Genomic DNA, 26,610 nt, shown 5'->3' on the forward strand with positions numbered 1-26,610 from the left:
TTGCCTTGTAGGCGACTAGGGATAGTCAAAGGCTAAGGGAGCAAACCCCTACAGAAAAACCCGGAGTGGAGCCCTGTGAGGCAGTCTGATGTTACTTCAGTCACTGGCAACTCCTGCAGTCGACCTGGTCCCAAACGTATTGGTTACGCCTTTCCTTTGGACCCTACCAGCAAGACCGAGCGGGGGATTCTGGGAGATGGGCGAACCAGTCTCTCTTCATACACAGCCCTGGCTAGCGCCTGGAGAGGCAGCTTCAGTGTGTCGCTTGGCTCTGCCTGACATGAAATCAAACCGAGGAGTATACAGTTACCAGTTAAAAGTCATGGCTAAATTGGCGCATGGCCTGATGCCTGGGGCCACTCCTGACAGTGGGAGGAGCTGTTTAGCCCCATTGGATAGCTACCGCCCGCTTAAACTGGGCAGCCCCCAGTCAATAAGGTGCTTCCCGCCACCGTCCGCCTGTTCTGCTGGGGTGAGCAGAACTGAAGCCTGGAAACAGACTGACAAGTGGACTGCGACTACTTCACCCAAGAAGAAAGGATCTACCAGAAAAAGGCCAACTCTCACCCTTGGGAGTTGGAATGTGCAAACGATGCTGACCGGCCTGACCAAGGACATACGAAACACTGATGGCCTGCGCAAGACTGCCATAATTAGCAGAGAGCTGGAAAGGCTTAATGTTGACATTGCGGCATTGCAGGAAGCCTGTCTTGCTGGCTCTGGCAGTCTCAAAGAAAAGGAATACACATTCTTCTGGCATGGTAAAGGCAAGGATGAACCTAGGGAACACGTTGTTGGTTTTGCTATAAGAAACAAACTAGTGGAGCCTGGCTCAACTATATCAGAGCGCCTCATGCACATGAGACTTAACACTGATGAAGGCATCACAAACTTGCTTTCTGCTTATGCCCCAACCTTGACCTCTACCTCGGACGCCAAAGATGCTTTCTACAGCGAGCTTGATGAAACTATCAAACGCATCCCAAAGAATGAGGCCCTGTTTCTTCTAGGAGACTTCAATGCTAGGGTGGGAAATGATCAGGAGTCTTGGCCCATCTGCTTGGGCCACTTTGGTGTTGATAAGTGCAATGAAAATGTGCAGCGCCTGTTGGAGCTTTGTTCTTACCGTCATTTCTGTATCATGAACACCTTCTTTGCTGTGAAGTTGCGACAAAGGTTCTCGTGGATGCACCCCAGATCCCAACATTGGCACCAGCTGGACCTTATTATCACACGACGGGATCATCTCAATAACATCCGGATCACAAGATCTTTTCACAGTGCCGATTGTGACACTGATCACTCCCTTGTCTGCTCAAAGGTCCAGTCGTGCCCAAAGAAACTTCACCGTGCTTGGAACCCTGCCAAATCTTGCATCAATATTGCTGCAGCTGCAATCCCCGGGAAGGTCCTAGCCTTTCGAGATCTTCTCCAAACCAAGCTAGAGAACTACCATGCACTCGGAATAGAGGACCACTGGCAGCATGTTAAAGACGCGACTCATGATGCAGCAATGCAGGCTTTCGGAAAGAAGGAACCCAAAAGTCAAGATTGGTTCGACGCAAACATCGCGACTTTGCAACCCCTTATCAAAGCAAAGAGAGTTGCTTTTCAGAATTACCGATGCAACCCTACACCACAGTCCCTAGAAATACTACGTGAGGCCAGAAGACGCACAAAAAAAAAATGCAAGGAATGTGCTAACGACTATTGGATGAGTCTCTGTGCTAAGATCCAGGCTGCAGCTGACACCAGTAATGTCAAGGGTTTGTTCGACGGAATTAAGAAGGCCATTGGACCTACACAAGCGAAGTACGCCCCACTGAAGTCGTCAACTGGAGAGGTCATAACTGAAAAGTCTAAACTGATGGAGTGCTGGGTTGAGCATTATAGCGAGCTCTATGGTGGCACCAGCTCCATTTCACCTTCTGCTCTCAACCAAATCGAATGGCTCCCCACATTGTTCGAGTTAGATGTGATTTCCACCAAAGAAGAGCTCTCCAAGGCTATCACAGAAATATCTTCCGGCAAGGCTCCTGGAATAGATGGCATCCCGGCTGGGGTCTTCAAATGTGGCGGAAGCAAGCTCCTCGACACCCTCCATCAGCTTCTCTGCAAGTGCTGGGAGTTAGGAGCCGTCCCACAGGAGATGAGAGATTCCTCTATTACTAATCTGTATAAGAACAAAGGAGACTGTAGTGATCGAAATAACTACCGTGGTATCTCACTACTGTGCATTGCTGGTAAGCTGTTTGCTTGAGTAGATTTGCGCCGCCTACAGAAACTCGCCGAGAGGGTCTACCCTGAATCTCAATGTGGTTTCCGTCCCAATCGCTTGACAGTGGATATGATATTCTCTCTGAGGCAGCTACAGGAGAAATGTCAAGAGCAACAAAGACCCCTCTTCATCGCCTTTATCGATCTAACAAAGGCCTTCGACATGGTCAGTAGGGAAGGTTTGTTCAACATCTTGCAATTAATTGGTTGCCCTCCTGAACTCCTCAACTTCATCAAGTCATTTCACGACGGGACCCGAGGCACTGTTAAGTTTGACGGCAACACGTCCAAGGTCTTCAACATTAACAATGGTGTTAAACAAGGATGTGTACTAGCTCCAACATCATCTCCATTCTCCTGAAACGTGCTTTTGGGTCAGCCGATGAAGGCGTCCTGTTACGTACTCGATCAGATGGGAAACTACGGTATTCAACCCAGCTCGTCTCCGAGCCAAGACCAAAGTCCGCAAGTGTACGCTACGCGACCTTCTATTTGCTGACGATGCTGCTGTTGTTGCACAGTGAAAGAGAGCTGCAGACCCTCCTGGATCGATTTTCAAGCACTTGTGCGGCATTCAGTCTTACTATCAGCCTGAAGACGACGAAAGTCATGCACCAAGGCTCTGAAGCCACACCTACTCTAACCATCAATGATTACACCCTGGAAGTCATCCCACAGTTTACCTATCTTGGTTCCACCACCACTGCAAATGGATCCCTGGATGCGGAACTCGGGAAAAGAATTGGTAAAGCAGTAACAAACATGACGAAGCTTTCCTCCCGAGTGTGGGGAAAATAAGAAACTGACTACCCAGACGAAGAGTGCCGTATACTGTGCCTGTATTTTGAGCACCTTGCTCTATGGCAGCGAATCATGGTCCACTTACGCAGGGCAGGAAAAGCGATTACACACTTTCCATATGAGATGTCTACTCCGTATCCTTTCGATTAAATTGACGGACAAAGTATCCAACAACGATGTACTCGAGAGATCTGGTGTCCCCTCGCTTTTCACCCTACTCGGGCAACGCAGGTTGAGGTGGCTGGGCCACGTATGTTGGATGATGGACGGTCGAATTCCAAAGGACCTCCTTTACGGCAAACTGGAATACGGTTCAAGGCCCGTGGGTCGTCCGAAGCTTTGCTTCAGGGATGTATGCAAGAGAGATATGATTGCAATCGGCCTGGCTGTTGATAACTGGGAGCTGCTTGCCGCAGATCGCGCCAGATGGAAGACCAGTTGCAGTGTGTCCCTTGAAGCAAGAGAGAGGAGGATAAGGAATGAGGCCGTGGCGAAAAGGGAGAGAAGAAAGGCAGCTAGAAATGCTCTGTCAACATCGGATTTCGTGTGCGTTGGCTGTGGTCGACCCTGCTGTTCAAGGATCGGGCTCTTCAGCCACAAGAAGCGGTGTCATCTCTTGCGCTAAAGTAATGGACATGCGTCTGAAGACAGCCTACTATTGTTACTACTTCTATTACTACTATTAATGCCACTAGTACTATTATTACTACAACTACTGTTGATGATTCTGCTACTGTTATGACTGCTTCTATTACTACTATTCATATCACTATTACTACTACTACTATTTGATGATTCTGCTACTGTTGTTACTACCAATTACTACTGTTACTATTACTACTAGTAGTTCTACGAATACTATTACTACTAGTGATAATTGTTACTGTTATCACTTCTGTTACTACTACTATTACTACTACTACTATTACTACTACTACTATTACTACTGATAATTCTGTTCATTATTGTTACTACTAATATAACTACTGTTGCTACTATTACTGCTACTAGTACCATTACTAATAATAGGACTACTACTTTTACTACTACTACTACCATTACTACTGATAATTCTGTTCATTATTGTTACTACTAATATAACTACTGTTACTACTATTAATACTACTAGTGCTAATTCAGCTACTGTTGTTACTACTTACTACCACGGTTACTACTATTAATACGGTTAGTACTATTACTATTGATAATTCTATTATTATTTATTATTTACGCTACAAGTTCTGTTACTAATAATTGCACTGTTACTACTGATAAATCTACTGCTGTCATTGTTACTACTATCACTAGTATTATTACTACTTTTGTTACTGCTACTATGGCTACTACTATTAATACTAATAGTACTATTGCTACTAATGTTAATTATTACTACTACTGCTTTTACGTTTGCTTCTACTACTCCTACTAGTATTTAATATCACCTAATAATTTTTGCTTTTCTTACTACTACCACCATTCCTACAAGTATTACAACTTCTCTTCCTCCTTCTCCTCCTGCTACTAATACTGTTACTATTAGTTCAATTCTTAGTGTCACTACTACTATTAATTCCTGGATTTCTTTGAAACTTCTTTGTTGAAATATATCTTGTAATACAAATGAAATTTAATGACAGCAACAATAATAAGAATGAAATCCAGCACTTAATTATTTTTCAGTTGTTATTTTGCCTCAAGTATGTTCCAAGTTTTGGTTTTGGCCAAGAATTTTCATTTCATTGCATCATTAATAGCAAATTGTGTGTGTGTGTGTGTGTGTGTGTGTGTGTGTGCGCACACATGCACATGAGTGAGCAAGCATGCTGGATCCTGAGGATTCCAAAATTGTTTCAGCATTATGTATGCATAAAGCTGCCGTAAGCCAAACAGAGTTTTGCCTGCAGCATGTTCAACTTTTATTTACTTATTTTTTTGCAGAGTAATATCCCACCGTATGAGTCCCGAATTACAACAGCCAAATTACTGATAGAAGTTGAGGAATTTGAGGTAAGATGATACCACATTGTTTCACTCTTGCATTAAAATTTAATTGGTACATTTACATTATTAATATAAGCAAAATTGAGCAAAACATTTGTGATATTTTAAGCTCAAACTTGCACTTTAGCAATCATCTGGATATGACAAATCATTTCTTAATGAAGCATTATTACTGCTGATACATTTTGCTTTCATCTTCCCACACAAAGATGGATGATTAACTGGATTCAGGGGTCTGCTGCACATAACCGCTGATGAATTTTATTTCCTTTTGGACTCTCGCAGGCTATTTTCATGCTATTTTTTGCTGCTAGTTGCGGAAAGATTCACACTATGTGATCACTCACTATCTAATTTGGAAATGTGGTTGATGTGGTTGCTGCTGAGCTCCAAAATTATTTGGCGAATGGGAAATCGGGGCTAAAAGCAGGTATTGAGCACAAGGCTGTAATGTCTGATTAATGTACAAATATACTTTACTTTCACCATGTGTACATGCACACATGCAGCTGCTACGAGTGGCATTTTTCCGCATACTCCCTTGCGTCTCTTATGTACATGTGGAGGATTAAAAACAGCGTCCACTAGATAGCACATTAGAGCCAAAACATTCCAATCCATTACAGTCAATCTAATTTTTAACAGTTTCATGCACAGCAGCGTTAAACAGATCAATGAGCTTTGTTTCTGCATCTCAAGTAGAAAACCGTCACTATATAAAATTTTTTTTACTAATCTAGGAAATCCAGAAGACTCATAATCAAAACAGACCTTTCTGTAGGTTTAAAGAGATTTTTAAAATTCAAAAATTGTAATAGGAAAAAATGTACTACTCAGTAATTGAGTACTAGAGTAGTATACAGTGGTGTGAACCCTTTAGAATTTTCTATATTTCTGCATAAATATGACCTAAAACATCATCAGATTTTCACACAAGTCCTAAAAGTAGATAAAGAGAACCCAGTTAAACAAATGAGACAAAAAATATTATACTTGGTCATTTATTTATTGAGGAAAATGATCCAATATTACATATCTGTGAGTGGCAAAAGTATGTGAACATCTAGAATTAGCAATTAATTTGAAGGTGAAATTAGAGTCAGGTGTTTTCAATCAGTAGGATGACAATCAGGTGTGAGTGGGCACCCTGTTTTATTTAAAGAACAGGGATCTATCAAAGTCTGATCTTCACAACACATGTTTGTGGAAGTGTATCATGGCACGAACAAAGGAGATTTCTGAGGACCTCAGAAAAAGCATTGCTGATGCTCATCAGGCTGGAAAAGGTTACCAAACCATCCTAAAGAGTTTGGACTCCACCAATCCACAGTCAGACAGATTGTGTACAAATGGAGGAAATTCACGACCATCGTTACCCTCCCCAGGAGTGGTCGACCAACAAAGGTCACTCCAAGAGCAAGGTGTGTGATAGTCGGCAGGGTCACAAAGGACCCCAGGGTAACTTCTAAGCAACTGAAGGCCTCTCTCACATTGGCTAATGTTCATGAGTCCACCATCAGGAGAACACTGAACAACAATGGTGTGCATGGCAGGGTTGCAAGGAGAAAGCCACTGCTCTCCAAAAAGAACATTGCTGCTTGTCTGCAGTTTGCTAAAGATCACATGGACAAGCCAGAAGGCTCTTGGAAAAATCTTTTGTGGATGGATGAGACCAAAATAGAACTTTTTGGTTTAAATGAGAAGCGTTATGTTTGGAGAAAGGAAAACACTGCATTCCAGCATAAGAACCTTATCTCATCTGTGAAACATGGTGGTGGTAGTATCATGGTTTGGGCCTGTTTTGCTGCATCTGGGCCAGAACGGCTTGCCGTCATTGATGGAACAATGAATTCTGAATAATACCAGCGAATTCTAAAGGAAAATGTCAGGACATCCGTCCATGAACTGAATCTCAAGAGAAGGTGGGTCATGCAGCGAGACAACGACCCTAAGCACACAAGTCGTTCTACCAAAGAATGGTTAAAGAAGAATAAAGTTAATGTTTTGGAATGGCCAAGTCAAAGTCCTGACCTTAATCCAATCGAAATGTTGTGGAAGGACTTGAAGCGAGCAGTTCATGTGAGAAAGCCCACAAACATCCCAGAGTTGAAGCTGTTCTGTACAGAGGAATGGGCTAAAATTCCTCCAAGCCGGTGTGCAGGACTGATCAACAGTTACCGGAAATGTTTAGTTGCAGTTATTGCTGCACAAGGGGGTCACACCAGATACTGAAAGCAAAGGTTCACATACTTTTGCCACTTACAGTTATGTAATATTGGATCATTTTCCTCAATAAATAAATGACCAAGTATAATATTTTTGTCTCATTTGTTTAACTGGGTTCTCTTTATCTACTTTTAGGACTTGTGTGAAAATCTGATAATGTTTTAGGTCATATTTATGCAGAAATATAGAAAATTCTAAAGGGTTCACAAACTTTTAAGCACCACTGTATAAATATGAGCTATGAGATAGATAAACGTTAGTTTGTTTGCGCTGTTGGGGTCATGGTGCTATACTGCCTCCACTGTTTATGTTGGTATTGCACAATGAGAACGCATTGTGTTCATTCTTGCCGTCTTTCATGTGTGTACACATAGTAAACAGCAAGTTTAAATCAGCCTTTAGGTTGAAGTACTCCTACTGAAATTTATTGCCGTAGTGATGCTACAGTATTTACGACACATTTAAATCTGTTGACACACAACAGTGCAACTGCATGATTTTGTTTTAGTGATTGTGTTTTGTTTTTTTTAAACAAAATGTAGTAAATGGTAAAACGCAAGTAAGGAAAAATCAATATTGCACAAGCTAGTGTTGTAGTCAAGACCACCTGAACTGAGACCAAGTCATGACTAAGACCAGAGTGTATCGAGACCAAGACTTTGAGGGGTTACAGGTTTCTCCAGAAAATCTGAAGTAGCTGGCTAAAAAAAAAAAAAAGTAGGAGGCGGTTCAGGAATTGCAGCCCCCAGAAAGTTTTGAAATTGATATGCCTTCTGGTGCATTCTTGGCTAATAAATTACTAACCTTTTCCCTGTAAAATACGCAAGAAATTTCCCTCCGGATGCAAGTGTGCAGGTGGCATGTGGTGTAGTGGTTAGCACTGTCGCCTCACAGCAAGAAGGTTCTAGGTTTGAGCCCAGTGGCCGACGGGGGCCTTTCTGTGTGGAGTTTGCATGTTCTCCCTGTGCCTATGTGGGTTTCCTCCGGGTGCTCTGGTTTCCTCCCATAGTCCAAAGGCATGCAGGTTAGTTTAATTGGTGGCTCTAAATTGACCGTAGGTGTGAATGTGAGTGTGAATGGTTGTTTGTCTCTATGTGTCAGCCCTGCAATAATCTGGCAACTTGTCCAGGGTGTACCCTGCCTCTCGCCCATAGTCAGCTGGGATAGGCTCCAGCTTTCCCGTGACCCTGCACAGGATAAGCGGCTACAGATAATGGATGGGTGTGTGCGTGTGCTTGGCTTTTTCGGTTACCCTCTGTAATACGCTGACTGGCTCTGTAACATAACTACATGTGCTACGGCATGGTCACATGGTCTGGCTCAGCCAGTTAGAGTGCGAGTATCGATCAACAAATATGGCATCACTTCCGGTCATGTTAGACCCCAATCGAAGACAATTTTGTGGTGGAATAATTGGATTTGTAGCAAATTATGGGCAGCGGCGACGATATAAATCACTTGAACATTGAAATGCAAGTTTTCACTTTTTTTCTGGGATTGAGCAGCCAGTGCAGACCATCTGTGTAGGCCACTGTTTCTCAGGGTGTGCAGGGCTCGACATTAACGGTTGTCCGCTTGTCTGGGACAAGTGATCCTTTATGTTGGACAAGTTCATCGTCTCAGTTACTTGTCCGATTGGACAAGTGCCAAAATACGCTGATATTCGGGTTACATATCAAATTTATCAGTTTATTCACATGATTTCCGAAGCATCTCACTCGACATATTGTTTTGATGAATCGCCGGATGTTTCTCTTCGGAAAGAGTGATGTCCGCATGCGCAATATTCCGCTTGTGAAACCGGCCAATACCGCTTCGTGTATTTGAGCTGAAAAGTAAATGGTCGTTTACCAGACCCTCCAGGATTTCGCGATGTTGCGATTTGCAACTTCAACGCAAATTCAACTAATCCCCGTGAATTCAGGGCGGTGTTGCAATTATATCCAATCACCACAACTTTCCCGCAAATTTGACCAATCGTTGGCGTCGTCTTGTGGTGACGTCGACAAACTGCCTTCCGCCTTACTTCCGTGTTTCCGTTCAAGAGAAGCAGCATGTGCGAGTCAGTGTTTATATAGGCTTAAATTCTGTTACTGAAAGTGTGTTATGTTTACAGTGAAGGACTGTGTGCACTTTACATTATTTTTTACTTAATACAAGAAATTAATGGATGCCAACATTTTTGCCAAAATGGTATTTTATTTTCCATTGTTTAGGCAGCTTCAGCATCATACTGTGAGATTCTGTTCAAATTGTTTTTTTCTTCTATGAAGCCTGAACCATTTATTTTATTAGTTTATAATTATTGTTTAATTTAGTCTTCAGGAGAGACTGCCTGCACACAGTACTAGTATAAATTTTTTTTTTTCTTACATGAAAGCTGAGGCATTTATATTATATTTTAAGGTAACTTCATGTTGTGCTGTGAGGTTCTCTGCACTTTAACTTTTGAACCAACAGGTGCATTTGGATAAGTAAAGCCTATTTTTCTGCATTTTTGTAGTCCTGGTAATCTTTTATATTGGTAAAGTTATTTATAGGACCATTTCTCAGTGTCTTTGTGTTTTTTAATCAATAGTTTTTCAGTAATAACTTAACATTTAACATATCACTCAATTTTAATCACAAAGAGAAAATCGCAACAATTTCTCACAACTTTCACTTCCTCCTGCAATGTAATCGCAACAAAAACCTAAAAAACACTGCAACTTTCATCGCAACCATTAAATACCATACAGGAGCCACAATGAATAATTAGACAACAACAATTAATCAGTGGAGGATATATATTCAAAGTTAATAATTTAAAAATATACTGTATAATTTTAATTTTCTGGTTTTCAATTTCTCATAAATAAATTAATGATTGATGGAGTCCAATTTTTTTCTGCAGTGAATAGATTGTGTTAAAATAATTCTGGTGAAATTAGTTTATTACAAATAGTTTTTGTTTTTTTTTTTCTCAAATTTTTCTTCGGACAAGTCAACTTCACATTCAGACAAGTAAATTTCCTTTCAACTTGCCCGACAGGACAAGTGGTTTCAAAAGTTAATGTAGAGCCCTGGTGTGGTCCGCAAGTTGATGTAGTAAAATATCACGTTTTATCAGTGTTTCTCAAATCACCTATGTGACTCCAAAAGCAAAGTTATGAGTGGCACAGATGAGTTGTTTTCTGTATTGAATAAAGTCCTATGTAAATTCAAATAGTAGCCTGTTAGTTGAGTTTGTCTGACATTAAAACCCTTTGGTGACTGACCCCTTGAAAATGGTTCCTCCAGGAACGATGACGTTTCAGTTGTCAAGACAACGGAAAAACTAAAATACAAGAGCATTTTGTTTTGTGCACAAGAGCATTGTGACGTATCTTTCTGTTTTTGTATTTTAGTTTTTCCGTTGTCTTGACAACTGAAACGTCATCGTTCCTGGAGGAACCATTTTCAAGGGGTCAGTCACCAAAGGGTTAATTAAGCAAGCCAACAGTTTTGCGACATTGCCAATAGCTACGTCGGTTTTGGTTACACTTTCATATCAACGTCACCTCTGAATGTGGAGGGAATGTGGAATGCAGAGGAATTACGAGTAACCAAATTAGATTTGGCATCAAACTGTCAAAAAGATAATGGATCAGTGGCTGAAGACCAGGTCAGTCAAAAGAAAAGCACAAGAAACGTCTGACACAAGCAAGGACAAAGTGCAAAGACACGATGATTCTTTGTTTGAGAAAACAAAGCAGCGCAACCGGATCAATGTGGCCCCCAATATGAGATTAAAACTGTCCAGTTTGGAGCCAGACATTGCTTCACTGATGTATCAGAATAAGCAGCACCATTCTTCCCATTAAGATAAGCACAACAATGAGTAAGTTGGCTGTACTATTTGTAAAACTGTCATTTCATTAGTGTGTAATTTGAAATATACTGTTGAAGTAGGTTCATTGTTTTTTGTTGGGGATATTTAGGGGGTTAGATGGGCTGCAAATTTTTATCCCCCCTGTCCGAAAGACCCGAAGGGGGATTATGTCGTGGCGATTTCCGTCCATCCCTCCCTCCCTCCCTCCCTCCCTCCCTCCCAGGAAAGGGTACTCACCTTCTGAAATCAACTCTTCTCACAATTTTTGAAGGAATTTCACCAAACTTGGCAAATGGCATTGTTATGTGTCAGTACTACACATATTGTAATTTTGTTAAATTCGGTCACATTTTACTAGAGTTACAGCCCTTGATTAACAAAATTGTACTTTGACAACTTCATGAGAGTGTGTTTTCCGTCTGAAATCAACTTCTCTCACAATTTGTGGAGGAATTTCAACAAACTTGGCAAAAGGCTTTGTTATATGACAGTTATACGCATATTGAAATTTCGTTTAATTTGGGCAGAGTTTACCAGAGTTCTGCCCTTGATTATTAACAAACTTGTACTTTGGCAATTTCATCAAGGTGTGCTTGCTTTCTGAAATCAACTTCCCTCACAATTTTTGGAGGAATTTCATGCAATTTGGCAAAACGTTTTTATCCCCTGCTGGCTGAAAGGCTCAAAGGGGGATTATGTTGTGGTGATGCCCATCCGTCCGTCCGTCCCGGGAAGGGTGCTCACCTTCTGAAATCAACTCCTCTCACAATTTTTGGAGGAATTTCACGAAACTTGGCAGGATTCTTTGTTATATGTCAGTGATATGCATATTGCAATTTTGTTCAATTCAGTCACATTTTACCAGAGTTATGGCATAGTTGCCTGCGGAGGATATTGTGCTCTCGGAGCATTTTTTTTTTAAATTATTAGTTTTTTAAAATGGATAAAGTGGTCCTTGGTCTGAAAAAGTTTGATAAACACTGGTGTAGGCGGAGAAAACCGCTGGTCGCTGGCGCTTGTGGACATCTCCGGTGGTTGAGACCAAGTGAAGGCCAAGACCAAGGCAGGACGAGACTGAGTCAAGATCAGGACCAGACCATTGTGGGGGAGGAGTGACGGCTATTAACAGGAAGAAAATTTCAAGTTAGCAATGAGTCACATTATTGGTTGCATTTGAAACAGGAAACTTTACATCCAATCGCAGTAACGATGTTAACAAATAATCAGACAGTGCACAGGCAATTGAGTGAAATCCCGACAGTTGTGGTCTTGACCGGTCTTGAAATAAAATCCCAAGTCCTCTGTGTCGGAGATCGAGACAAGACCAAGTAAAAATGGGGTCGGTTCCAAGACGAGACCTTCAAAAAGTGGTCCTGAGGCCAAAGACTCGTCTCAAGTACTCCAACACTAGCACAAGTGTAATCCACCACCATATTTTTCAGTGGATATGCTTATCCTGTGTGCAGTCCTCATTTTACTTCAAACATATCGCTGGTGTGCCTAACCAAAAAACCGACTTCAAATGACACTTGGTGAGTTCAGCTGCTATACTACTGGTCATGTAGTTAATGGTGTATTATGTGACTGGATGTGTGTACTCTTTTTGTACACCATGCTTTGTACGAATGATGAATCAGCCTCAAAAAAGCACCTATTTATGTCGTTTATCCGTGTTTGTATTTATTTTTAAGAAGCCTCCGTCTAGTACTTGCGCTGTCCTTCAGTAATAAAAGTAGAGGTTGGTAGTGTTCTGGAGAAGTACAAAATGCTATTTTCTGCTATATCTGACATCTGTTTATTCATGAATTATATTTTGCAATGCTGTACCTGGTTTGACTGGTGCTGCTTGTTATGTCACATCATCAGCTGTCTTTTATACCTATGGTTCATGATCTTGCATAGCTTTGTTGGTTAGGAACATGAATTAACTCTGTGCATGTACAGGTAGGTGAATAAATGAATGGATGGTATACCTTGATGTACCTTCGTACCCTGAAATTTTTCTCACACACAAGTTTTTAAAATTTACACCAAATGGTGCCAGAAACAACAAGAGTCATGAGGAGATGAAACCCCATTCCAAATTTTCCAAAGTTGAATTGGTTGCCATGGAAATACTGAAAAAATAAAAATCACAGAAATCCCAAAATGTCAAAAGGCACAACTCCTCTAGTCAGTTAACATAACTATCAGGTTGCGTGAAAAAAATTCCTCATAGTTTGAGTTATGCTCTGGAAGCTAAAATGTTTACAGACGGACGGACAAAGCGATAGCTATATCCCCTGCATTATATGCTGGGGGATAAAAAACAGTTCTGTGGGTGAAAATGCCCAGATTGGTTCGAACTGCCAGGAAGGATATAAGAGTCACTCATCGAATCACTCTTTACAACTGTGGTGAGCAGAAACACATCTCGGCATGCACAAAACCTTGAACCTTGTGCTGGATGGGCTACAACAACAGAAGACCACATCAGGTTCCAGTCTTTTCAGCCAAGAACAGGACTCTTGCTTCAGTGGACAGTCTGACATGAATACTATAGATTTCTACTTAAGTACTGCTGCTGTAATCATAAATACTGTCCTGTGCTTATTCTAGGACTCTTATGCTGCAGTCAGAAGTAGGAAGATGGAACTACACTGCAACCCCGCTATAACGAACTCCTTGGAGGATGTCCAAATAGTTTGTTATAGACCCTTTTCAGTCACGTGACCTTCGTAAACGCGACCGCCATTTTGGACATGTAGTGGACTTCGGCTCGAATCAGTTTGAATACGAGGAAGGCGACAAACAAAAAACATAAAAGAAAAAGGAGCGAGATGCAGAAAACACCTTCACTATCCAGCGACGTAGGGCATTTACAGGGCGAGCAGAGGGAGAGGTATTTGCAAAAATTGAGGTTAGCAGGCTTAGAGAACGACGTTTACCTGCTTCCACCAGGATTGTTCACTGACGTACGGAAGTACACGAAGCCCTCGTCTTTACCTGACTTCGGCCCACATGATCTGTATACCTATGTCGTTAAAAACCCATCGCCATACACATACACGCCAACGTCCGAGGTTCCGGAGAGCGCTCCGGCTTGCTCCAGGAGTGCTCTGGCCGAGGTTACGGAGCGCGCTCCGGCTTGCTCCCCCTCAAATTAAGCAGCGCGCTCCGGCTTGCTCCGGAGCAAGCCGGAGCGCGCTGCTTAATTTGAGGGGAACCTTGGCCGGAGTGTGCTCCGGAACCTCGGCTGGAGCACTCTGGGAGCAAGCCGGCGCGCGCTGCTTAATTTGAGGGGAACCTCGGCCAGAGCACTCCGGGAGCAAGCCGGCGCGCGCTGCTTAATTTGAGGGGAACCTCGGCCGGAGCACTCCGGGAGCAAGCCGGAGCGCGCTGCTTAATTTGAGGGGAACCTCGGCCGGAGTGTGCTCCGGAACCTCGGCTGGAGCACTCTGGGAGCAAGCCGGCACGCGCTGCTTAATTTGAGGGGAACCTCGGCCGGAGCACTCCGGGAGCAAGCCGGAGCGCGCTGCTTAATTTGAGGGAGAGCAAGCCGGAGCGCGTTCCGGAACCTCGGACGTTGGCTCCGGCAGCTATTTATACTGGATCCGGTGTAAATAGCTGCCGGATCATAATTACAGTAAACTAGTAAATACAGTAAAGGAAAAACTTGAGACTGAAAGGTTTTAACAGTCATCCAAATGACTGAACGTAAACATTGCTACAGTAACATACCAGCTACTTGTTGACATTAGCTAGTCAACAATAGCTACTACAGAAGAACAAAGAGGTTACAATGGGTTATTTTAACCTATTTGGTTACACACTCGCCGCCACAGAATGTTAACAGCAATGTAATGCCTTTTCTGGCTAATTTTATTCGTCTTACCTCCAACAAAGTGGTCACTACACAAGCGTTGGTATGCCGAGGGCTGCCAATCTTTCCTGTTAATGGCCGCTATCCATCTTCTCCGTCGGGATCTGATAAAATGATAAACCTTGCCTTGTTTGTTGATGGTTACTACATCCAGGTGCACAACAATATAGTGGCATGATGGAAGTCTTGCTGAAAGTAAAAGCTTTCTTTGCTGCCGTTCCTCAATGTTGGCTGTGGTAAACTACTGGTAGTACATGTCCAAAATGGTGGCCGTGTTTGTCGTGACGTCACGTGAAAAGGGTCCATACCGAAAAGTTTGTAATACTGAAATGGACCCATGTGTCACGCCAAATGCTCACGGGATATGTGAAACTTTTAGGCACATTCTCTATATCATGAGTTTCTCCTTCCGAGTCACTATTGCACTTCATTGACTGAGTTAAAGGATCACGAACAGAGATGAAAATGTCTTTGTCTGTTATGGAAATGACAGAGGTTACCAGTGTATCATTGTTAATGTCCACCCACTGACTCGCTATGTTTTTCACCATTCAGTTCCTTCATGTGTTGCAAAGCACCGATGATGTTTATGTTGTGCTGTGGGGCTGGGCACCGTGAGTTGGCCTAGTGGTTAGTGTGTCCACCTCCCAACTGGGAGATCGCGAGTTCTACTCACGGTCAGGTCATACCAAAGACCATCATAAAAATGGTACCTACTAGCAAGGCACGCTGCAATACAGATGCTAGTGGGGACTCAAACTCTTGCGGTTACCAGAGGACCAGCCCCCAACTGTAACCCTAGCTGTATAGGCAAGACGCCGAGGGCTACAGAAATGGAGATCGATGCTGCCCAGTGCGCCTTAAGGGCCTGGTTAGTACTGGGATGTGAAACTGCCTGGGAAGACCAGGTCCTGGTATGGGAGGGACTTTGACTTTCACTTGTAGGGCTGGGTGGGGGGTATAAAAATGGTGCCAGTGTGCTTTTAACTAGGTGTTAAGTTTAGCGGTATCATGTCATGTAAGTCATGTAATCCTTTTATCGATCCTTTGATCATCATTCTTGATAATTGTTAGTGGTCGACACCTAAGCGAGGCTTGTTAAGCCTTTGTTTTATGGTGTGAACGCATATTGTTGACTTGATTACTTATTGTGTCTCTGTGTCAGGCTTGTAGTACTCGAGTCCAGGACTTGTGCCCTAATTTTAAGGACTCGTGACTCGACTTGGACTTGAGCACTGATGACTCTGACTTGGACTCTGACTCATGCATTAACTGCGTTAGGACTGAGAAATTGGAGACGAGGACTTGGATTTTTTCTTAATTATTTTGGTAACCTACCATAATAGTTTGGCATAAAATATTTATATCTACATTAATTTTGTACTAATTTCGTATAAGAGTGTCACACCTGCGTGCCTTGGCGCGTGTATCAGATAGACTCTTGGGTGCGCTCTGGACAGTGCGCATGCCAAGCGGACTCTCTCTCGCGTGCCGTAAACGACTCGCACCTGCACAAGATTAAGGTGCAATCAGTGCGCCTATATAAAAACTGTGAAAAAACACTTACTTTGTGAAGTATTGAGTTGTGTTGCTGACACGTTACCGAGCCTTATTTCCTTGTTTGGTTTCCTGATCCCAGATTTCTTGTTTCTAATCTTTGATTCTGCCGAGTCTACAATAGCCTGTTCGTGCCTCGCTCGACCTATTGGCGGTTTCACCGTTTTATGATTTTGCCTGCCGTTCTGCATTGCTTACTTGTCTTAATACACCTTCTGCACTTGCATCCGTCTCCCAGCCATCTCTGACAGAATACTTTGCACTCCGTGACAAAGAGAATGCACATTCACCTGTTCATACGTCATGTTCAGGAACAAACTAATGTTAATGGCATTAAAACAGCCACCATCAAATGGTGCGGTTGGAGTCTTGGACTCGACTCGGATCAATAGTGGACTTGGACTCGATTCAATTTTTTTTTTTAATGACTTGGACTTGACTCCGGCTTGAACACTGGGGACTCGAGACTGGACTCGGACTTGAGGTTTAGTGACTCGACTACAACACTGCTCTGTGTCATGTACCGTAAGCAGGCGAATGATGGGTATAATTGCAGGAAGAGACTTTATTTACAGAACAGACAGGCAAACAGTTCAAAAACGTAAGACAAAGGCAGGGTCGTGAAACGGGCAATAGTCATGCAAGGCACAAACAGAATGGCGGAGGCAAAGACGAAAGGCAGAGTCCAAATACACAAAACAAAGTCAAAACCAGAAAGGCAATACACAGATATAAGGCTTGGTAATGTGAGACATTAGGTACAGCACGTATACTTCGCAAAGTCTCTGTGTTAAGAGAGTCCTTATAAGCGTGTGCTGTGATTGTGCTCTAATCCAGAACAGGTGCACAGTACTGTATTTAGTCCTAATGGCGCTGTGCGCGCTTTGTAATGTGCAGCATGCACGCTGAGCACCAACACACGTGGACGTAACACAGTGATGTGTGTTTTTTTTTTTTTAAGACTCCGAGTTCTTGTCTCTAAAGGCAGGGGACACAAACTTAGTTTGTTATATGTGAAAGTTCATAGTAAAAGGGGTCACTGTAGTGCGGTTTCAGTGTACTTCATTTTTTTTTTTAAATCTCTGTGTTCTAGCTATAGAGTGGGGGGAAAAACATGATTGTGTCTATGTTTTTACAAAATTCCTTGTATGAGTGTTTTGTTTCACTTGAATAATTATAAGTGGGTTTTTTTCCAAAGCATTTTTGTCTCTTTTCTCCATGGGAACATTGCCTTTGAATAATTCAGGAATTGTATTTTGCTCAGCCCTTGACCTTTACACACACACACACACACACACACACACACACACACACACACACACACACACACACACACACAGAGACACTCCTGTGAGCATACTGTATAATGAACTGTGAAAATCCTGAACAGATCCCACTGAGAATGATATAGAATGGTATATAGAATAGAAAGAGTTTAAAAAAAAAAGGATGGTGTGAAAAAGGGGGAAATGAATGATAGCTCTCGGAGGTTTAAAAATAATAAGGAATCTGAGTTTTTCCCCACATACAAGAATTAGGAAGAACCTGAAATGGGTTGTTCTTTTCTTTCTTTTGTCTGTTTTGTATCTTCATCCCAGTCGAGAAGTGCGTTTATGGCTGCAGCATGATTCGAAAGCTGTTAGATGTCTCAGCATGGTCGAAAGCTATTCGCACCATAAGGGAGGCATTAATATTAATACCAGTCACCTGGCTGCCTGGGAGAGCTGCACTGAAGGTCATGGGGTCATCACTTTGATAGCCAGTGCTTAGACAGAAGCCAAGCTCCTGCTCAGCATGACACATTATGATTGGTGTTTTGATGAAAGGAAAGAAAGTTGGGGAGAGAGAGAGAGGGAGAGAGATGTAGACTGAACTGAGAGAGAGACAGAGAGAGTCTGAGAGAGAAAAGTAGACTGCACAGAGAGAGAGAGAACTGTAGACTGAACTGAGAGAGACAGAGAGAGAGAGAACTGTAGACTGAACTGAGAGGAAGAGAGTGAGAGAGAGAAAGGTAGACTGAACCGAGAGAGAGCGAGAGAAAGGTAGACTGAACTGAGAGGGAGAGAGAGAAAGGTAGAATGGAGAGAGAAAGGTAGACTTGAACCGAGAGAGAGAGAGAGAGAGAGAGAGAGAGAGAAAGGAAGACTGAACCAAGAGAGAGAGGGAGAGAGAAAGGTAGAGTGAACCGAGAGAGAGAGAGAGACAGAGAGAGAGAAAGGTAGACTGAACTGAGAGAGAGAGAAAGGAAGACTGAACTGAGAGAGAGAGAAAGGAAGACTGAACCGAGAGAGAAATGTAGACTGAACTGAGAGGGAGAGAGAGAGAGAGAAAGAGAGAAAGGTAGAATGAACCGAGAGAGAGAAAGGTAGACTTGAACCGGGAGAGAGAGAAAGAAAGGTAGAATGAACCGAGAGAAAAAGGCAGACTTGAACCGAGAGAGAAAGGTAGACTGAACCGAGAGAGAGAGAAAGGTAGGCTGAACTGAGAGAGAGAAAGAAATGTAGACTGAACCGAGGGAGAGAGAAAGGTAGAATGAACCGAGAGAGAGAGAAAGGTAGAATGAACCGAGAGAGAGGGAGAAAGAAATGTAGACTGAACCGAGAGAGAGAGAGAGAGAGAAAGAAATGTAGACTGAACCGAGAGAGAGAGAGAGAGAGAGAAAGAAATGTAGACTGAACCGAGGGAGAGAGAGAAAGAAATGTAGACTGAACCGAGGGAGAGAGAGAAAGAAATGTAGACTGAACCGAGGGAGAGAGAGAAAGAAATGTAGACTGAACCGAGGGAGAGAGATAGAAAGGTAGAATGAACCGAGAGAGAGAGAAAGAAAGGTAGAATGAACCGAGAGAGAGAGAAAGGTAGACTGAACCGAGAGAGAGAGAAAGGTAGACTGAACTGAGAGAGAGAGAAAGAAATGTAGACTGAACCGAGGGAGAGAGAAAGAAATGTAGACTGAACCGAGGGAGAGAGAGAAAGAAATGTGGACTGAACCGAGGGAGAGAGAGAAAGAAATGTAGACTGAACCGAGGGAGAGAGAAAGGTAGAATGAACCAAGAGAGAGAGAAAGGCAGACTTGAACCGAGAGAGAGAGAAAGGTAGAATGAACCAAGAAAGGCAGACTTGAACCGAGAGAGAAAGGTAGATTGAACCGAGAGAGAAAGGTAGACTGAACCGAGAGAGAGGGAAAGGTAGACTGAACCGAGAGAGAGGGAAAGGTAGAATAAACCGAGAGAGAGAGAGAGAGAGAGAGAGAAAGAAATGTAGACTGAACTGAGAGAGAGAAAGAAATGTAGACTGAACCGAGAGAAACATGAGAGGGAGAAAAAGAAAGAAATGTAGACTGAACCGAGAGAGAGAGAGAAAGGTAGACTGAACCGAGAGAGAGAGAGAAAGAAATGTAGACTGAACCGAGGGAGAGAGAAAGAGAGAAAGGTAGAATGAACCGAGAGAGGAAGGTAGACTGAACCGAGAGAGAGAGAAAGGTAGACTGACCCGAGAGAGAGAGAAAGAAATGTAGACTGAACCGAGGGAGAGAGAAAGAGAGAAAGGTAGAATGAACCGAGAGAGAGAGGAAGGCAGACTTGAACCAAAAGAGAGAGAAAGGTAGAATGAACCGAGAGAGAGAGAAAGGCAGACTTGAACCGAGAGAGAAAGGTAGACTGAACCGAGAGAGAAAGGTAGACTGAACCGAGAGAGAGGGAAAGGTAGAATGAACCGCGAGAGAGAGAGAAAGAAATGCAGACTGAACCGAGAGAGAGAAAGAAATGTAGACTGAACCGAGAGAAACATGAGAGAGAGAAAAAGAAAGAAATGTAGACTGAACTGAGAGAGAGAGAGAGAGAGAGAGAGAGAGAGAGAGATGGTCTGATAACTAGCTGTGTGACTTAAATTTTACATTTGCATTGATTCATTTAGCAGGCAGTTTTATTCAGAGCAACAATCAAGGGAAGTAGAATCCAATTCAATCTGAGCTTGCAAGTGTTCTAGCAAGAGTTTCAGCAAATGACCAGAAACAAATACAAGATTTATGTTGAATGAACAGAGAGCCACAATTAAAGGGAAACTCCGCTATTTTTTAACCTGGGCCCTATTTACCCAACTTTCTGGGTCCAAATTTTTAGTAGGAACAAAAATGATGGATATCGGTTCATGACTGAGTTAGAACACTGTAACCATTATACATTTTGAGCTGGTCAGTGGTGAAAACAACAACAAAAAAGCACTTTACTTTGACGTGGATGATTGCCCAGGCCCGGCGCCAGGAACTAAGGGGGCAATTAGAAACCGCAAGGGGGCAAATATTTTTCGTGTAGTAGTGATGGCGGTCTGACAACGTGTTTCAAACAATTAACTGCGCCAACCACAAAACCACGGCCCTGAAGGTTGCTTTAGTCCGGGAAAATCATGTGACATATTACCAGGGCAGTTGCGCTTTATCAGCTCCCGTGCCCACCTGTTACCCCTCCCCTCCAATTTTCTCACAGACACGCGTTACAACCGGAAAGATGCCAAACATTAAACAACACACACAAACCTACAGGAAAGTCCTTTACATTTAAAATACATACAAATAGCTCCGCGGCATGAAAACAAAACGTCAATGCAAGTCTAAGGTACTTGGCTCGGCGGCCAAAATCATAATTTAAAAAAAATCAACAGACCCTGCGGCTGCACCAGTAATAGCCTTCCTGACTCGCACCGAGTCAACGCTAACCACTTAATCCGCGATTCCAGTTTAGGCGTGTAGGGGACAAAACACTCTGAAGTGATGAACTTTCACCCCCGCTGCATGGGGGGTGACGTCAACGACACACATTCTTACGCTATTTGCGCACAAAGCGGACCATATATGAACACATACACCAACATAAACGGAGATAAACTTAGCCTACAAAGAAAGAAAATGGATTCACAGTATTGTGGCTTAATTCGGAAGGGGAAAGACTACTCCCGTAAACTGACTGCATATTACAGGATATTGCAGAGACAGTGCACTTGTAAGTGTCATAACAACCAATCAGATTTGTTCTACCGTGCCAGTTTTAGTAGTGATTTATGTGAAATGTATTTTTGTGCAATGTGCAACCACTTAATATTTCGTATTTGAAAATGCAAATTATTAATATGTCTATAATACATTATATTTTCATAAGAAAACAATTAAGTGATCTGAGTCTCCGTTGAGGGGGCGGGGCTGTAGCCACGAGGGGGCAACGCCCCCTTTCGCCCCCCCCCACGGCGCCGGGTCCATGATTGCCCCATAGGATTATGGGATATTCAGAGTTTGGGATATTTTTTATAACCCAACCCTGATCTATACTTCTCCACAACTTTGTCTCTGACCTGTTTGGAGGCTCCTTGGTTCTTATGTTGCTTGCTTAGTAGTGTTGCAGAGTCAGGGTCCTTCAGAACAGGTTGATTTATACAGACATCATGTGACAGATCATGTGACACTTTGATTGCACACAGGTGGATCGTAATCAACTAATTACATGACTTATGAAGTGAATTGGTTGGACCAGCTCTTATTTCGGGGTTTCTTATGAAAGGGGGTGAATACCTATGCACACTCCAGATTTCTGGTTGTTGTTTTTTTTTTATATCTTAATTATTGTTTGTGTCACAATAATAAAAGAAAAAAAATTGCACCTTTTAAAGTGGTAGGCATGTTGTGTAAATCAAACGGTGATAACCCTCCAAAAATCCATTTTAATTCCAGGTTGTAATGTGACAAAACAGGACAAACACCAAGGGGGATGAATACTTTTGTAAGACTCTGTATTTGCACAAGTTAACTTTTTTTTTTTGGTTAAAGGTTTTTTTTGGGCTTTTTTCACCTTTATTATTGGATAGGACAGTGTAGAGACAGGAAATGAGCGGGAGAGAGAGACGGGGAGGGATCGGGAAATGACCTCGGGCCGGAATCGAACCCGGGTCCCTGGATTTATGGTATGGCGCCTTATCCACCTGAGCCACAACGCCACCGCACAAGTTAACTTTATATGATGGGGAAACCAACACACACATTCAGCCAGGATAGGGATGAGTTTTCAAGCCGTGTCTTACAGCTCTGTTCTTTGGAAAAGCACAGAAATATAGATATCTGTTCAGACTGGCACCTTAAGACAACCACAGGCGTGTGAGAGACAGACCTCTCTGTAGATGTTTTGTATGTTTCCACAGTGTGTGTATTTTTGCGCCGTAACGTCTTGCTTGAGCAAACTCGGTGCTCTTGAGAGATTTTATAAAACTGGAGTAAAACTGGCAGATATTGGTATTATTTGTACGGACTCTTGAGACAATCTGTGCGTGTATCTTTGTGTTCATAGATGTCAAAACTGAGGAACAGGTTCTAACTCAATTTTAGCAGGGCCTTTTCCCTAGAGACGCCATCTGGTCAAAGCCCAGCACACCTACTAATAGCAGAAGATTGATGTCTTCCTCAAAAGAGCAAGAGAAAAAGAAAGCAAGAAGGAACAAAAAAGGGACAGGAGAATATTCTCTCATCACTGCTTACGCTAACTAGAATTGAATGTTAGTTTGTAATGACACTGGTGGGATCCAATTATCTCTAAAGTGGAAGGCATTTAATTAAGGGAAAAAAAAACACCCCTCACTGCAGACTCCATTCTGTGCACATTTTTAATAGACCATCTCGTTTTCTTTTGTGAGTTTTTATCTTCAGTGTTTTATGTCAGAAACTGCTTCTCGTAAAATATCTCTGAATAGCTAATCTTAATGGCTATGCTTTATGATTATAATTTGTTAACTTGAAAGGGATTGAAAATCAGTGGTGTGTGTGTATTCGAGTTGGACAAATTATCCAGTAGCTCGGGGCATTTACTAGAACATGACTGTTGTTTGATATTTTATGGTGTCTTTCCCTCTGAAATAAGACAATTTTTTAAAAACTTAGATTCATTCTAAATGATTCAGTTCTCAATGGTCTTTTTTTTTTTTTTTTGCTTATTGATTAATTTATTTTGCACCCATTTCTTGTTACGCTGCTCGTACCTAGCCAAAGAAAATGTCTGACATAGTATATTGTGTTTGCGTTCTCAACAAAAAGGCTCTTCATATTGCACAAAAAAAAGATTCTGGTTAGCATCTTTGTTTAGAAATTTGCACTGCACTTTATTTTGCTCAGTTTTGTCGGTCTGTACCCTTACCCGAGTTGGAAAAGATCATGTGTCATCTGGGAATGTTAATTAATCCATCTCATGAATGACAATGTGTGTGGTGCAGCAGGTGGTCGGATTTAAGGCGTGCTTTTTGTACAAATATACAAACACTAAAATAATTTGTTTTGCTAAATAGTGAGGAGAGTTTTTACTTTCTTTGAAGAAGACTTAAAAAAAAAACCCACTGGTGACAGCTAGCCTACTGAGCTTACTTGTCCATGAGGCAACTGCAAATAAAAAAACTAATTGAGTTGCCGTGGATACCTGGGCTATTGATTTGTCAACCCATGATGATATTGTGTCTAATTCTTTAGTAACTTTCTTCACCTAAACTTCTCCACATTTATGACATTAAAGCAGTTCTTTTTACACTGCAACCCTGCTATAACAAACTATTTAATAGTTATTCCACGAAATCGAGTCGTACATGAGCTGATGGCCGACGAGGCGCATAGTGCCGATTTGGCTATAAGCCATGTACGACGAGATTGAGTGGAATAACGGTTTTATTTTATCCACATTTACTGGATTTTGAGAAACGGAGCATTTTTATTTTTTTTTACAAATTCGATAAATAAAACTTTATACAAAATGTATGACAAAATAATTTCTGCTTAGAATGTAAACAAACTGGCAAAATGACAGTCGCAATTTGTGAAAAATGCGATAATAATACTAATAATAATTCTTGAAAAATGAAAAAATACATTCTTACCATCAAATACTTTCATTCCATATTTTGTTGCTTTTTTTCTGCATTTTTTTGGGGCTTTGTTTTCAAGTAGAGTTTTTATTTCGTCCTCTGTTGGTTCAGCAACACGCTCCGCCATTTTGTTTTTCTCTACTCACAGTATATGAGCTGATAGCCTAGGAGTAGAGTAGCCAATCGGCGCACGTGATTGCTCATATCCAGTGAATGTGCATAAAATAATATAATTTGTCCATGTCTGACATAAGATGTTAAGTTGTCATTTTTTTTTTTGTCCAGTTACTGGAACCTTTCTGATTGTTTCTAGCTAAGTAGCTAAAAAATTTTTTTTAATTTACCTGTAATTATTGATTAATTGTTGTGGTCAGAGATATGTTTGAGGAAACATTATGCTGCATTTCCAGTATCTACTGTTGATTAAGATGCCAATTACTCATGCTTTAACAATTATTAATAATAATAATAATAATAATAATAATAATAATAGGAAGAAGAAGAGGAAGAAAGACTTGAATAATTTTGTGACTTCTGCTTGTGGTAAACGTGTACAACCCATCAGTGGCGAGCCGTTACTATTAGAGCTGGGACTTCAGCTCAGTCAAAACTTCACCAAGCACACCAAAAAGCAACAGGGCAAAGGATTTTGCAAGGGATTAGCAGCAGGATGCCAGGTAGCTCCATTGTGTGTTGATGTCGAGGTCGATTTTAAAAGTAACTCAGTAAATTATACAAGGAAATGCATACTTAAGTCTGAGTGAAAAATACTGTGGTGAGCGTGCAGCGTGGGAAAAAAAGTCTGAAGACAGAAATCTTAGTTTTTCGGTTGTTAGCCTGTGCTACTTGCTCTTGATAGCACTGGCTTGACCACTTTATTAGCATTCGCTAACACTACTGATGAATGCTACACCGGCTGGAAGGTGACTTCACTGCTGCACTGACGGCGCTGACTCATGGTGAAGCTCACGTTGGCCTTCGAGGAGGCCTAGGGTGATTAAATTTTTGGTCCCTCCCACTATAAATCAAAATCTGATTGGTTAATTTATCTGTCACTTCCTACATAAACACACACTGCCATGGCCTTCTGTCCCAGCAATGAAGTCCTAACCAATGAGTGAGCCGGCTCGAAAGTCTTCTCAGCCTCGAGACAACAAACAAAAAATCTCATTGGATAACTCAATTTTAATGTTTTCAGGACAGTAACCCTTTCATTTCTGAAGCAAATTTGAGAGAAAATGAAGCCGAATTAGAAGAGAATAATTATAATGAAATTATGAAAGAATGAAAGAAATTAAACATAACATTTGAAATGCTGATATGTTTGGACCTTCTCTGAAGGCTGAGAAGGCCCTGACGGTTCCCCTCTGCCACCCAGAGTCTTTTTTGATAGATAGAAATAACTCTGTATTTATCATTTACTTTCTCATCCCAGACCTCAGTATTGCTGGTATATAAGAGATTTTGCAGCAGTCATACCAGTATTATACTCCTGCCTATGCTATGATACTGGATAGTAGTGATGCTTGTTGGTTTTATTTTTTTATTTTTATTTTTTTGCATAATGGTTTATACTGTTAATATCTAGCTGACTGACCCACTATTCCATCAAGGATTGTCATTTTTGTGTGCACGCTGAGCTTGGAGAGAAAGAGAGAAAGATATGTTTTGATTGTTCGATGCATCAGTCCAGTGCTTCATACTTGCAGAGCAGAACGGAATGATGAACAAGATATTTATCTCTGCTTGAAACTCTCGGGGTGTAAAGATTTACTGATTTGAGCCAGTGCATCAGCTGCAATAATTCAAATCACTGTGTACAGAGCAAAAGCTGTGAGGCAATCATGAGCAGATTTCTCTGTACGAGTCCAACACCACACACCTCTTATTTTATTAGTCTTCAGTAATTTTATTAAATGAATTTTCTTTCACGCTGTGCGTTTCTTTCTTGCCCTCGTTCTTTCTCAACACTTCTATGCATCTCCGCATCCGTCAATCCCTGTAAATGAAATTTCCCACTCCCTAAAGTGAATATTTTTTTTCTCTTCACCTCATTGAACAACCTTTGAAACACGGCCTGTGAAACATTATAATAAAATGAGATTTCAAGTTGAAATATGACCATGATACTCAAACTGTGACGAGGGCTATTGTG

General features: G+C 41.8%; 1 protein-coding gene across 2 annotated transcripts in view; it reads left to right on the top strand.

Moving 5' to 3' along the window:
• si:dkey-12j5.1 (uncharacterized) overlaps window positions 1–26,610 on the top strand; it is a 192,627-nt gene that overhangs the window by 54,818 nt on the left and 111,199 nt on the right. Inside the window, exon 8 of one of the 2 annotated variants that reach the window (XM_060900199.1) lies at window positions 5,017–5,085. The exons of the other annotated variant lie outside the window; for it this stretch is intronic. Within the exon in view, the coding sequence (XP_060756182.1) occupies window positions 5,017–5,085 (69 nt within the window). The remainder of the gene's footprint in view (window positions 1–5,016; window positions 5,086–26,610) is intronic. 2 annotated transcript variants of the gene reach the window in all.

The sequence above is a fragment of the Neoarius graeffei genome, chromosome 19 (genome assembly GCF_027579695.1).
Source record: "Neoarius graeffei isolate fNeoGra1 chromosome 19, fNeoGra1.pri, whole genome shotgun sequence".
NCBI lineage: Eukaryota > Metazoa > Chordata > Actinopteri > Siluriformes > Ariidae > Neoarius > Neoarius graeffei.